General features: G+C 44.0%; 1 protein-coding gene across 1 annotated transcript in view; it reads right to left on the bottom strand.

The window, feature by feature from the left end:
• The window catches only part of MYO1E (myosin IE), a 200797-nt gene that overhangs the window by 40131 nt on the left and 144826 nt on the right, over positions 1-15840 (bottom strand). The window contains 3 exon segments of the mRNA XM_028505868.2: positions 5028-5126; positions 9947-10053; positions 15324-15405. Of these exon segments, the coding sequence (XP_028361669.1) occupies positions 5028-5126; positions 9947-10053; positions 15324-15405 (288 nt within the window).

Here is a 15840-nt window from a genome sequence, read left to right on the forward strand (position 1 = left end):
CTGGGTCTGGGATGCCTTCTACTCCTCCCTATCTGCCTGTTTTCCCGTTAGCTCTCTGGGAAAAATCTGCTTTTCCCTTCTATCACTGCCTAAAAATAGCATTGCTGAAGGTCACCCATGATTCTCCTCAGGCAAAATCAGACAGTCTTTTCTCAAAACCGATTTCCCCTGATTTCTTCAGAGCACTTAACAGTTACTACAGGGTTTTATAAAACTCCCTCTAAGTAGCCATTGTTATATCACCTTTCGCCTTTGGAATTCTGTGCATCTTGAGTCAGTCACAAGGCTATCTCCTCCAATCTCCTCTCTGCTCTCCCTCTGCCTGCGCTGCTCCTTCTGCCAGGTGTGCTGTTCTCCAAAATGCTCAAGTGGTGGCTCCTGGTCAGGGGGACTCCCCGCCAGTGACACTTCCAGAGAGGCCTTTTTGGATCACCCAAGCAAAAGCACCCCCTTGCTGTTGTCTCCCATACAAAACCTTTTCCTTTCAGATCGTGTATCATCAGTTGTAATTCTATTCATATTTGTGCTTATTTGTTTGATGTATGCCTCCTCCATGAGGACCAGACCTCCATGAGTGGGTGCCACATCTGTGTGGTTCACAGTGCACACCAGCACCCCCAGCATGCCTGGCAACACAGCGCTGATAACTAACGTCAACAGCCAGCATTCATGGGTGCTTTCTCTGCATCGGGTGCTGTTCTTGGTGCTTAAATGTAAGCCCTAATGTTATTCTCAAAGCAACCGGATCAGATTGGCCTTTTCATTTTGCAGGGTGGAAACAGAATCACATAGAGACTCACTCAAGGCTACTTAGCTAGTATCAGTGCTGGGATTTGAACCCCAACCTACTTCTTTAATCATGGAACTATACATAAGCCACAAATTGGCTGATGTGTGTGTGAATATTTCTTTTAAAGGGTTACACACTTCTGCATGTGTCTGAGTTAGAACCATTAGGCTGACATACCTGAGAGGCTGACATAATAGAGGAGAGAGAAGCACATTATGGGATGTCAAATACAGAAATTACCAAAGACTTGAGGTGGAATAAAGGAAAGAAGGATGGCAGGAGAAATCAGAGAATGTGCATATAGGTGAGAAGTTGGGGTGTGTGGTCTGTATGTAGGCATCTCTCCAATACAGCCAATGGATGAGCCCCAGGCATCTAGAAAAATCAGTTCTTCCTTTATTCCCAGAAGCTACTATGGGGTCATACTGGTTTGCGGTTTGCATCATCCAAGGGAAGAGGGAATCTTGACAAGAGTGGCCTGTCTTCAGGATCCAGGGGTCCCAGGAGAACGGATCCAGGTGTTATCGTAACCTTCGAGCCAGCTGACTGGGACTAAGGTGATCCTAGGGACCCTGTCCGCTCCTCCCAAATATCCACATCTTTTCTGATAATGTCATAAATTTCCTGGAGCAACAAATCCTTTCATTCCATAATTAACGACAAAAAGCTTAAAAATGAAAATACCTCATTAAGGCCACACATTAGCACAAATGTATCTCATATATGGTGTAATGAGTCAATTAAACAAATGAAACCACATATAAATGACTGATAACAGAATCTTTCTAGATGTCACTGGAGGACTTGGTAAGAATCGGCAATGTAGCAATCTAAATGGATGGGGGAGAAAAATTTATGCCGAGTATGGGTAAGAAAGAAAAAAATCAGACCTCCAAGTCAGTAAGTTTCTGAAAGCGCAATTTTGCCTGGCTTGGTCTAATCGAAATGATAAAGTAACCTCATTGTGGAACTGCAACTCACATTTCCCCCTATTAAAACAATGCTGTATTTCTCCTTTGATTTTTTCATGTTACGAAGCTTGTTTTGTCGGGGTAGTCTCTCCTTTTTCCATACAAGGCCTCCTAACAGTTTGGGTCTGGGTAAGACATGACTATAGCCTGCCATTTCCAGGGCCCTCTCACCACAGACCACTGGTGGCGGTCCCCTTTGCTTTCATGAAGCCCGATGCATCTTCCTCATTTCCTTTTCTTTCCATTGGAGAGACTAGGGCATATAATTCTGGCCCAATGCTCTCCTACTAAGTAAGTATACCCAGTACATTTGTTTATTCTAGGACATACCAGTGGGCACAGGATGCACATGACAATGGTACACTACCTAATAGGTGCCTGTGATAATTTTGGAGAGGTGAGGATAATAGCTTATCCTCCTTTCATCGGGTATTTTCAGTTTAAGACTCAAATATGCCAGTATTTCATTTCAAGGCCTTTGCACCAAATGTTCTCTCTGCTCAGAATTCTCTTCCCTGCCCCTTAGAGACAGGTAGGCTCCTTTGTTATCACTCAGGTGATCAAACCAACGTTTCCTCCACAGAGGAAATGCAGCTCAGACCCCAGTGACCTCCAACTGCTGGCAGTTCAAGTTACAATCTTGTTTCCAACCCCCAAGGACACAAAAATCCTGGCATCCACTTGGAGGCTCTCTATGTTTCATGCTTTCCTGGGTTTTCTACTCTTTCTTCTCTCTTTTCTATGACATGGAATGCCTTTGTGCATAAGCATCTTTTTTCTAGCCCCAAATTCTAAGGAGCTGGGTCAAGGTCAACGGAAGTATGTTTGTGAGAAAGTGTAAATGGGGCTGTAAGATATTTTGCAAATCTTTTATGTTTCTATCACATTTTTCTTACTAAGAATCAGAATCCACATTTAAGCTTACTTCTCCCAACCACAGTAAGGAATACTCCCTACCCAGCTCAAAAGGTGTTTTCTAATTTACAGGTAATTTCCCAAACTGAGACTCCAAATGGCTACCATTTCTCACGGATTTTTGAAACTTTCTAAAGGCAAGAGCATTGTATTGAACAAGTGGTAAGTAAGGGATCTTCTTTCTATGGCTTAAAGCAGAGGATTTATTTCAAGAGCACATGTCTCATGGTAGCGAAATTAAGGCATCTTTTGATTATTAGTGTCCAGTTCTCAGTTAAGAGGGGATGGTTTTGATAAAAATGAAGGATTTTTAGCAAGATAAAGGACACATACAAAAAGACCCTATTTTTTAAGATCTAGATAATGTCTGGTCCACTGGTCTGTTCAGAACTGTGGGCTTCCATCCCAGGGAGGGGCGTACAATGCACGCAGGTGTGGATAGTTGTTCTGGGCATTAATACAGCCTTTCCCTTCAGGTTGTTGCTTTCCATTTCTCACTTGGCAGCCTTTCTGTGAACATGTAGAGAACAACTTTATAAACAAAGCCTTTTCTCTCAGCCATGGAGAGTGAAGGTGTGAGATGGGTCACAGAGGATCCCATGCTGAGACCACCAGAGGCAGACTCCCGCATCTTGTGGAAACCTGCATTGTCTATGGAGAAACAGTTCCTGCCCATTGACATACACAGCCTTCCAACTATTTTCACATGGGAGACTAAAAATGTACTTTTTATTGAAAAATAAATTTCCTTCCAAGTTTTATTATCCTCCCACTCTTCTCAAATCACAAGAAGTAAAAGCCTGCTATTCCTAAGACAGGGCTGTCTATCTGTCTCTTCTGAATGGAAAAGCCCACAGCAGGAGGGCTAAGAAGGCAAGCATCTAAGGACAGACTCATTTCAATGACAGCCCTCGACATAAAGGGTATAACAGGCATTCACTACATGTTTACCCTGTCTAAGCGACAGAAGACAGTGTCATGCGTGGAGTCATGAAGGGTGTCATGGCCCTCGAGAGAGGTGAGAATATTATAAGCAACAAGGTCATTTCACAGGTCACTTAAGGAGCTGCTGCAAACAAGTAACATAACCTGTTCGGGACACCTCAGACCTTCCTGTGAGGACAGCGTGGACTTCCTGCTCTTCCCAGGGCTGTGAGCTCACGGCATTGCTGCTGAGAGTCAGGTTTGTTGGCTTTGTGGGAGGAGGAAAAAGGTCTCCAGAATTGATTTCTCAAAAAAGGTCAAAGTTAGATTTTTAAAAATATCTGATCAGTTTTCAATAGTAATGCCAATCAAAGAGAATTTGCAAGGATCAAATAAAGAGTTTTAAGTAAAGGAAAAATATTGGAGAATAAAATTATAAATGTCTTGGTATTATCAAGGCAAGCTTTTGTTACCCTTGTGTTATTCTAAACTGGCCAATTACTTGTGGCTACTAATTTATTCCACAATAAGTGATGACTAAAAGAATTCTTAAGTTACAAGTTAATAATAAAAAGAAAAAAGAAACTCAATTAAAAAGTGGGCAAAGAATCTAAACAGACATTTTCCTAATGGCCAACACCACATGAGAAGCTGCTCAACATAATTTCCCCTGAGGGAAATGCAAATCAAAACCACAATGAGATACCACTTCATATCCATTAGGATGGTTAGAATAAAAAAGCCAGATAATAACAAAAGTAGACAAAAAGGCAAATAAGTTGGAACCATCCAACACTGCTGGTAGGGATGTAAACTGGTATAGCCACTTCGGGGAAAAAAGTCTAGCAGTTTATCAAAAAGGTTAAACAGAGTTACTGTATGGCCCAGCAATTCTATTTTGAAATATGAAAAAAAAAATGAAGACATATGTCCACAGAAATGTGTGTGAATGTTGATAGCAGCATTGTTTGTTATTCTCAACAGCCAAAAAGTGGAAACAACTGAGGTGTATCCACTGATGAATGAACCAGTGATGTGGTATATGGGCACACTACTGGAATGCTATTCAGCAATGAGAAGAAATGAAGTGCAGACATATGCAACAACACGGGTGGCCCTTAAAAGCATCATGCTAAGTGAAAGAAGCCAGGCACAAAGGACACATATTGGATGAGTCTATTTACGTGCAATGTGCAGAACAGGCAAATCTACAGAGACAGAAAGCAGGCTCTGCCTGACTGTGGGTTAACAACCGGGGAACTGGGGTGTCTTTTTGGGGTGATGAACATCTTCTAAAGTTAATTGTGATGATGGAGGCACAACTTTATACATTAAAAGCCAATAAGCTGTATACTTTAAATGGGTGAATTGTACGATATGCAAATATTTCAATAAACTCATTTAAAAGGAAGTCACCAGTTCATTACCTTTGTAGGAATTTTTGGAAGACACGCCGATAGGCATAGCCAGCTCTCCTCACTCGAATGTTTTCTTTCAGACCCAGGTATTCCACTTGGTGCTTTACCCTGAAAGGCAGACAGTGGGGCCGCAGCATTACTGGGCAATTCTTTCCCTCTGCTCTGCTACCCACCACCCCTACAGCCTCCCAGATCCAAGATGCAGAGAACATACAAAAAACACTACAACTCATCGTTTTCAAGTCTGAGATGACCACCAGGTATATAATATTAATTTAAAAATATTTTATAACAAAATACAGCAATTACGGACAAGAATTTACATATCTATTTTAAAAGAGAGTAAAACAAAAGGTCATACACCTATCATCCAGACTGAACAAAAATATTAGGTTTTCAAAAGACTGATGAAATATGTCACTTTTTAAAAAGATTTTATTTATTTTTAGAGAGGGAAAGGAGGGAGAAAGAGAGAGAGAAACTTCAATGTGCAGTTGCTGGGGGCCGTGGCCTGCAACCCAGGCATGTTCCCTGACTGGGAATCAAACCTGCGATGCTTTGGTTCGCAGCCCGTGCTCAATCCACTGAGCTACGCCAGCCAGGGATGAAAGATATCACATCACTTTTGAACTGAATGACACTAGAACGGTTTTTGTTATTAACCTTAAGTTTACAGGGATTCTAGGGGTAATGAGATCACTTTATAGGTTTATAAAATATAAGGCGAGAAAGGGCATATAAAACAATTAATTTCAAATGACTGAGTTAACAATGTTCTAAAAATACGTACATTAGTTTCAGTTCGGTTTTATAACACCGAACCACTGGCAGTGTATTTCGGAAAATGCATGCAGGGCAGTACTAGACTGATGCTCTCACACAGCGATCTTCACGTCAGAGATCTGCCCCATGCCCCATCTCTGCACCTCGCACGCTGGTTTAGTAGCCCTCGTGTGTGGAGTGTCTGGGTTGGTGCACAAACATGTGAACTGTGACCCCCACCCCCCAGCACCGAGGAGCAAAGTATCTTGGAAGTTGAGCGGCACTGACCCTTGATACCAGCTTCTGATCGTCCTCTCTAGGGAGATAAGTCTGGTCTAACACATACACTTGGAAACATTAAAATGTGAAATAACTAGTAAATTTCATCTTTTTTGGACAGATGTCAGAGTGTGTTGTGACATGAAGGCAGCTCCCTATTCCCCTTCTCAGTGCAGTTGGGGTCACCTGCACTGTTGATGAAGGGAACGGGCCCCTTGTGAGTCTGTGGGTGCCTAAGGGCAGTTAGCAGTATCCTCCTCACAGCTTCGCCCAGGCTCCCGACAGCTGTCTCCCCAGCAAGGCTCTCACGAAACCCACCACTTCCAAGGAAGCCTCGCACTTGCTGACACCTACCGTGTGCCTCTCTGTACAACACTGTGCTAGGTCCCAGGGATGGTTCCTGCTAAAGACCTCACAGATAAAACAGTGGTTAAGGGCGAGGCACACCCCTGGCTCTGTCCCTATGCAACGCCTCTGTGCCTCAGTTTCCACTCCTATAAGATGGGGATGGTGACGTTGGTTCTTTCATTCCATGTAAAGCACTTAGCCAGCTCCTGGCATGAGTCATAAAAAGCTGTTGTTATTCTAATAGTCACAGCTACCACAAGTAAACCAGGACAGGAGAACTGAGAGAGTGAGGGGATTCTCAGAAGTGGTGACGTGTGACTAGGCCTGGAAGGCTGAGTTGAATTTGCCAGGTGCAGAGGAGGGAAAGGCAGGGGGCACAGTGAAAGCAAAGACACAAAGATGGGAGGCCCGTGGCCCAGGGCGGTGGGAGAGGAGGAGGTGGGAAAGTTAGGCCAGAAGAGGGGGTGGAGCCTCGATGCCCTGGGAAGGCAGAGGTCACACAGCACGAGATGTTTGAAATATCTCAGGTCTGATTATTCTTACTTGAGCCAGCATCCAGAAAAGTCAGCCCATTCGAGATAATTAACTTTAAAAACTTTATATAAAGAACTAATATTCAACATCCACATTTGATTGTTTAACTACAGAAGAAGGAATCTAATTTAGGAAAGAGATTTTCCTTTTTCCAATCTTCCAAATCTGAAACTCACTATGGGCCTTTTCTGTACTAAGTAAAATACACATGAGTTTGCCAGTTACAGATATTTGCTCATTTTAAGTACTTTTCATAAATATTGGCGTTATCCCAAGCTTCTGAGGCAGGGAATGCATTGCCCACTGATTCAAGTAGAAATGTTCTGTGCCCATGAATCACCTATGAAAGACAATCCTCGTGTTCAAACGCTGTTTCCTTCATTTTAACTTCCATCTCCAGGAAATTTCTCATAGGAATTTTCTTTAACAGGACAATAAGATTAGCAAATTTTGTAATGTTTAATTTCATGTAATCAAAGCATCCAAGTGCATTTTTTGCATATTCTTGGATGTTGTCACCCCCACAGTAAACAGCAGCCAGGCTGACAATGCCCACTTGTCCCTTCATTGTTCTATCTCCTCCCCTCAGGGGGAGGTAGGGAAGTCCTCTTCTGGAGTGTCTTTGGCCGTGGACACAATTAGGTCAAGGTCTGAGAACCACGATGGGGCAGTAATTCAGAATCCAGGACAGGCAACTTTGCCAGGGCCAAACAAAAATAAATTTTCCACAGGAGAAGGAAAATAAACTACACCCCATAAACTTGTGGATAGTGTAACCCTGTGCACGAAGAGCTTCAGTCGACTGTGTAATTTTTGCCAGTGAAGCCCGGCCCTTCCATGGACCCCAACGTTCCACACTCACGGGAGAGGTGAAACCGTCTGCCACATAATAACCCTGAACAGGAATTAGGGGGACCCCAGAAAGCAATCCTAGTGAAAATATAAATCAACACCTGACCAACAAATACCTTAGAATTCTTAAAACCAGTTCACATGAATGTATGTTATGAAGTTCTTTGCTACAAGTCAAATAAGGGGTTTGATTAAAAAATTCAGCATGATGGGGAAGTTCTAGAAATGTACCACTGTCTTAACTTCTCCATTGTCTGATATTCCGATGAATCAGATTGGATTTTATGAGAAGGTAGCATCATGGTTGGGGAAGTTCCAACCAGCAGCTATTGCAAAACCTCTATACTAGAGGGACTTTCAGCAGGGAATCTATATGGGGTAGGGGAGGGTATGCTGGGGAGGTATTGCATTTGCAAAGTGAGCAAGATTACAGTTCTGTTTGTTTAAGATTAAGTTTGTTGGAAAGGGTTGGGGAAGGCAAGCTGGATGAAATCTGAAGTGGGGGAAGAGTGAGCTACAGCACCCATTAATAATAGCTTTGTTTCTCAGGCTCAATTTGTTTGTGAGGTTTCCTATGACACCACCCTTCTGCTGTGTGTGTATGAGCGTGAGAGTGGTGTGCGTGCAGGCGAATATGATGGGGGTGGTGGTGGTGTAGGAGTGAGACTGAGACAGAGACAGGCAGAGGCAGGTCGACAGACTCGGGGAACAGACCTGGGAGAGTCCATTCTGTCACACTGAAGGAGATGCCATTTGGCATTGACCCCCTTAGTTTAAAGAGGAAGCAACTGAGATTAAGTGTCTCACTTAGGTGACAGGCCAGCACCAGGACACAGTTCTTCAAAATCACAGCCCAGTCCTTTGCTCTAGACCAGCTGCCCTCCAAGTGTGATGCCTGGACCATCATCACCGCCATCATCTGGGAGCTTCTCAAAAATGCACATTCTAGGACTCCATAACAGAAGCCGTAGATGTGAGTCTGCTGGAGCTGAGCAGGGCTGTTGAGGACGGGGCACTGCAGACATCACTCACTCATAGGGTCACCGGGAGTCAGAGCTGGCTCAGTGGAATGAAACACGCACAAAGGATCGAGTGTTATCTGTCTGCATCCTGCTGGCAGGGTGGGAAAGGGACCTGTACAAGTCTCTCAGAGGAGGTAATTGGCAGTCATGAATTTTAATCCTGGTCTTCCTGTTCAAATTTAACTTTTAAGTCACCTGATACCTAAGAGTCTACCTACTTTTTTCCAAAAGAGTAAAAATAAAAAGACAGCAATTCTGGTGTGTTCCAGTCCAGGGACTTGATGATTTGAGGACAGTAGTTGGTTCCTTTCTGGAGTCCAAGCCGCCACAAGGCCTCTCCTCAGTTCTGTCTCCCGTGTTCCAACAGGCAGTGGAACCAGGCCTCTTAGGAATGTGTGCCTGGGTCCCCCAGCTGGATGCAAAAACCGCACTCTCTAGGTGTCATCCTAACACTTTCCCACTCAATGCCCGGATTCTGTCTGGCACAGGCCACGCTCCTCAACGCCAGTTGTGGGAGAACCAGCGACATAGCTTCCTCAGAAATCAGGTGGGAGGGCTCACTGCATGCCTGGGCTCCCTGTCCCATCTCCTTACGGCCAGTTCCCTCCCGGAGAGTCGCTCTGCTCCTTAACCCAGGGGACTTACACAAGCTGAAGTATGTCCCCAGCATCCTCACGAGCAACAGTACATAAGAGATTGCTTTTTGATCAGCAATTTGGACCTTCACTTTCAACCCCGAGCTAAGCATTCTAGGCCACATCCTGTGGGTGCCAACGAGGAGCTGAGTGTACTAAGAATGTCTACAGAGCCTCAAACTAATTTTAAAACCATCCCGACTGCAGTATAAAAGTTTTTTTTTTCCATCTGCCCCCAGACTAGCCAAGATAAACATTATAAATTGCTAATTCTGAACCAAATGGCACTGCTAACATTTTAGGAAAAGGCAAGGAGGGAAGAAATATATACAGTTCTTGTCCTGAAAAAGTGAAAGACAAAGGACAGGAAACACATCTGCAGGTAATTTAAACTGCTTCTGCCTTGGCAAAGGGCAGTCCGTGGTGAGAAGGGGGCACACCGTGCCGGGGCCCGAGGACCCGGCTCTGCCCTCTCCACTTACAGCCTTCACCGTACCTGCTCTCCTCCCAGTCTCTGGGCTTCTTGGTTTCGTTGGGTTTTATGCAGCGAATGTAGTGAGGTGTGCATTTCATGAGAGTGCTCACAAGGTCATTGGCTTGTTTCTAGAAAGGAAGAGTAACATCAGTTAGAAACACGGAAGTTTCTCTGAAGCAGACCAGTTTTCAAGGAGATTGGTGGAACTTTAGTGTGGAAATATACAGCTAGGAATTAATCTTCATGACAATCTGTTCATTAGACTTGACTCAGGTCGACCACACTTGCTTAAAGCTCTACTGACTTTTACGATGGTTTTAACTCTCAAATGGGTTTGAAATTAGATTTTTGAAAGCAATTAGGGCTTTTTAGTACAGTTAATAAAATACTGAAATCCAGTAAATCTCCCTGTACAGTTTTTAAAATGAGAAACAAGGGAGTATGCAGTTGTTAACAAATTAAGTTAATTTTACAAATATTCATACGTTGTTTTCAATTTTTTGTTTGGAGGGCTAGAGAAACAACTCGTTTGCAAGGATAAATCATCAAAGTCCCCTGAAATCTCTTTTCTAGCAATCCAAACCAATGAAGCATCATGTATTAAAATGCTGGAAATTGCCCTGGCTGGCGTAGCTCAGTGGATTGAGCGCGGGCTGGGAACCAAAGTGTCCCAGGTTCAATTCCCAGCCAGGGTACATTCCTGGGTTGCAGGCCATAACCCCCAGCAACCGCACATTGATGTTTCTGTCTCTCTCTCCCCCCCTCCCTTCCCTCTCTAAAAATAAATAAATAAAATTAATAAAAAAAAAGAAATAGTTCTGTGAACAGTGACAACATTTAAAAAAAATAAAATAAAATGCTGGAAATCTGTAGTTAAAGGTGTGAGATCCACAAAATCTCCCCACTTATAAACCTTTAGTATGCCATTTCATTCACCTTTTCCCTCAGCATGTCCTTTTACAAACCTGCAGCCTCTGAGCCTTGCAGCCGGCTAGGCGACTTACACCTTCACAAAGCTCACATGTGAGATCATCTCATACTACCTGTGCCTGGGGTACTCAGCGTGGCATTGGCTTTAAGCAGAGAAAGCCACAGAAAGCTGAACTTGCAGACAAAGTATTTCAAGTCATAAGTATCACAAGTGTAGTTTGGAGAAACAGGAGCAGAGCCCACATCTGCACCCACACCAGCACCCACAGCTGAGCATGCCCTGGGGGCCACGGTGGGGTGCACACGCAGACTCCCCTCTCCCAGGCAAATCAGTGGGAAGAGAGAAAACCTCTGAAGAAAAACACAGAGAAAGGGATCTCCGAAGCCAGGAAACCATTACAAAGTCAGCAGAAGGGATTTGCCTGCAGTAGACAACCCTCTCTCAATTAGGGCTTTTCTGTTTTCATGGGTTTCGGAAATCTGAAACCCTTGAGAAAAACTCTGGGGCGTATTCGAAGCTAGATAAATCAAGTTCTCTGTTTAGATGTGCAGAATATAGCGTTCTTTGTAATCCTGGGAGTCAAGGGCAAAGCTTCAGAGATTACACGATCAAAGTAAAGCCCTATGAGGAAAAAGTAAACTGATTCTTAATTGTCTTTGTTGATGTAGATTGTACTTGAGAACAAATCTGATAATTTTTGCAATACATAAGGTGAAGAAGCTGGGGAGGGATTGCTTATAACAAGGCTTTTTTTTTTAGCCCCAAAACTCTTAAGTTTTACTAAAAAAATTTTTTTATTGTCCTATCCAGTGTGGCTCAGTAGGTTGGAGGGTGGTTCCATAAACCAAAAAGGTCCCGGGTTTGATTCCCAGTCAGGACACATGCCTCGGTTTCAGGTTTGGTCCCCCGTCGGGGCCGTATGAGAGGGAACCGATCGATGTTTCTCTCCCTCCCTTCACTTCTTTCTAAAATCAATAAGCATGTCCTCGGGCGGGGATAAAAACAATTTTTTATTTAATTAAAACTTTTTTATTTCCATGAATAGTTTGGTAGACCCCTTAGTCCTAAGCATTTAACAGCATTATCTTCTTTTCACATCAGCATAAGGAAACACGGGGGCAAGCGTGACTTAAGCCTGTGCCACCTGACACAGTCCTTTCTAGCTCAGAACAGCAATGGGTGGCATTACTGAATGTGCACCATGGGCTGTACACATGGGTTTTCTCATTTATGCCTCACATTTCTAAGAGGCAGCTACTCTTATTATTATTATTATTATTATTATTATTCCTGTTGTTTAGATGAGAAAAGGGGGCCTTAAAGAAATAAAGCATTGCTCAAAATGACACAATTAGTAAGCAAAAGAATGGAGGCTTGCACCCAAATCTGAGCTACCAAGTCTGATTCTTAACCAGAATGCTCCTCTGCCTTCCTAAGGAAGGTCTGGGGTAATTTAGTGTGACGTGAAAGGAACTGAGCCAGGATTAGACAGAGCCCTTAGGTTTCAGCAAACAGGAATACATCTTATCTTAACCATTAAAATCATCCTGACTTTAACTATCAGTCAACTTTAGATGTCCCCCAAAGTGGTTAGGAAACAGTAACTGGATTCACCCTGACTCCAGGCAAGAAGAGTCCCTGAATCCATGAACTACCAAAGACACGTGCTCAACAGAGGCTCGAGTCAAATCTGCAGACAGGACAATGAGAAAAGACAGGGCAAAAGCTCCTTGTGCTACCCTCAACACATTGTTAGCAAGCCTGAGCTGGGGGCCTGGCTTTGTTATTTGTAAGCTACATGACAGATCACTCAATTTCTCTGGGCCTCCGTCTCTTCATCTGTAAACTAAGTAGCCTGAACTAGAAGACTTCTAACATCTTAATCTAAAGGCTGGATAGGTGGTAAAAGTTAACCAGCCCAATCACCGCATGGTACCTGCGTCTGTCAGGCGTACTCCTTTAGAGGCCAAGTCTCACTTAGGAACAGCTGCAGTCCGGGCCACTCTGCCAGCTCAGAGCTCAACTCCACTTCCCTAGCACATCGGTCTTCGGCTCCAAGTTCAAAACTGGTCACTTCCAGCCATGATGTAGAATTTAGTGGAGCCTCAACATCAAGTGTTACTAAACTTATAGTACTCTCATTTATAAACAAGAAAATGGGCGTTTTCACCAAATGCATATTCTATTAATTAAATCCTATAGATTATCTTTACATTTTAAAGTATTAGAATACAATAAAATACCCTAAAACTATCTTAAATTTGATTTTTCTTCCAAGAAACTCAGGACCTTTTTAAATGCTTACACCCCAGAGATATCATTAAGATAGTACTTAACATCTGCAAAAGACTATGGATATGAAAGGTGTAAGAGATGGAGCCATGGCTATCAATCTGAAAGGTGTCTCAGAGGGGACAATAAAGCAGGGAGACTGTCACTCCTACATGGAGGCAGGGCATCAGACAGGTCACACGGTCCACCAAGGAGGGCACCTCCCCTGGGGGGAGGACATGCACCATAAGCTCTCCCCCAAAGATAAGATGGCTGACTTCAGGTTGACCCCCCCCACCCCAACCCCCGAGGACAGCAATCCTTGCAGGCCTTGGAATCCTGCACATTTTGAGTCTGTCCAGAAGGTGGCAATTTTGAGCATTCAACTAGACAAGAAAATGAAGGAAAGAAAGAAGTCAAGTCTTCTAAGAAGATAAAAAGGCCCCTAACCCCGCCCTCCTTTTTATAGGAAATAAGCTCCACTGAGAATCCAGACCACTTGAAAGTGAGTCACTGCAACCTTGATGATCTGGGCCCCTTGGATCTGAATGTGACAGTCTTGTGACTAGATTTTCCAGCCCAGAGCTAATCCTTACCCTTGAAGTGAAGGCATGAGTCAGAAGCTTCACACAGACATTAATATCTGGGGCCTCAGGAGAATTACATCTGCTCTCTGCCCTCAACTCTCTGCTCCAGGGAACTCAATCCAGAGATTTACATTTCTCTAGTTCTTTGAACATGATTGTCCCTCATCTCCGAGGATTCTGCCCTTCAGCTCAGAACCCAGCTTGACTTCCTCTACAAAACCCAAAGGCTCCTCTTGACTGGCTGGCATCTTCTCATTGCTATGAGGTTTCAGTGATGGGTTCCTTTATTCCAGCCAGTGTTCTGGCCCTCCAGGGCGGAGAAGCAAGCTTCCCTACATGCAACATTCAGAGAAGAGCGAGTGAACAGAACAAGGCAATGACCATGGTGTCCAAGAGGCCGGGGTTAATGCAGGAGGACACTGTGAGAAGGACATGTAGGATTTGGACACATAAAAACAATGAGGGGCAAGGTCAGTCGAGGCAGAAACCCAGAATGTACATGTAAGTGGCCAAAGGATTAAGCAGAGACAAACAAGCATGGCCTGTGGGGAGGGGGACTGACAGAGCAGAGTGTAATGGGAGATAATATACGTTGTGTTTACTGTTTCAGACAGCGAGTTAAATGTCCTACATGGATTATTGTATTTAATCAACTCAATACCCGCCTTGAGACAGGCGCTAAGATCTCCACCCTCAAGATAAAGCAAAAGAGAGTAAAAGACAGAAAACTGTTCTTGAACAACAATTAAAATTAAAAAAATTAAAATTAAAAAAATTTTTAAAAAGATAAAGCAAAAGAAGCATTAAGAGGTTGGGCCACTTGCTGGCAACCACACAGCTAGGAAATGCCGACGCTGGGAAGTGAATGGGGTGCCGGGACTCCGGAGCCCTGCTGTTAGTCACGGGGTGATCCTGTCAGTTATGAAACTGGGGTGGCCTTTCACTGGTGTGATCTTTAAAGAATAGTTTAGTGACTATTTCTGGAAGAATCACATGATTAAGTGTGTCTGACACAACTTCCAAATTCGCCACACATTGGCTCTGATGACAGAATGCACTCTCCACGGGGGGCCCCAAGGTGCACTATGAGAACTCCTTCTGACTTGGAGACACTTCAGGGCCAGATGTGCCGTAACTCCCCCAAAGCAGGGGCTTTCTAGATCCAGGGGGGTGGGAGGGCACGCAAGTTGCCCCTATCAGACCCGGAACTTCAAGTACGTCAAATTCCATAATGGAAGTTTGATCTGGTTTAGCAAGTGATCATCAAAATCCAAAATGTGGCTCTGAGTCATCCAAGCGCTCTGACAGTTTAATGTGAATTCTTCCAGGTTCAGTTTGAAGCTGTTTCCTCTTAGAAAGTAGCTGCTTGTCATCTGCTGATGGTTAGGCTCTGAGGTACTTAATATCCATTTGGGGGTCCAGTGCAGCTGAGTCAAGTTCAGCTTGCATCCTGTAACCTTTTGTCAAGCAGCCACATTACTTCTGGGCATCTGTGACGAACCTGCCGATCGCACTGACGTCACCGTGGCTCAGGGATGCGTGCGGTTCCTGACGCCTAGAAAACCCTGCCTCTTATAGGAATCTATAAGCTTCCCCAAATAGAACAAACCTTAATTTTGCTTCCGGCAGTAGTTGGGCGCCCTTTCTTGTCAGCTTGTAAGTTTTCCGGAAATAAAGACTTTATAAAAGGTCTGGAAAAGGAGAAAGAGAACAGATTAGCATCAGAGGCGGCTGAAAGCCGGCTTCCACAGAGAATGGAAAGGAACTTGTGACCTTGGCGACAGAAAGGCCCTCCCACGGAAAGCACAAGCCATCAAGATGTGACCCGGGGAGAAATAAGCAACCACAGACAAAAAACAAAACAAGTCACCTGTCCCCCAAACACAGAGGACAAATTCTAAGATACAAGTATTTTGGATTGAAACCTAAAACATAAATTTGAAAACTTTGCCATTTGAATCCCCACCCTCCCACTGGAGTGGAGGGACATCTTGACAATGGGACACAGCACAGCTTGGGCTTGTCGAGTTAGACAAGACAGACCAGAGCCCGGGGACTTGAGCTCCTTGTCTGGATCCGATGCAGATTCTGCTTCATTTGAAAGCAAGGTTTCCCAGCCTCGGCGC

The sequence above is a fragment of the Phyllostomus discolor genome, chromosome 1, assembly GCF_004126475.2.
Source record: "Phyllostomus discolor isolate MPI-MPIP mPhyDis1 chromosome 1, mPhyDis1.pri.v3, whole genome shotgun sequence".
NCBI classification, from domain to species: domain Eukaryota; kingdom Metazoa; phylum Chordata; class Mammalia; order Chiroptera; family Phyllostomidae; genus Phyllostomus; species Phyllostomus discolor.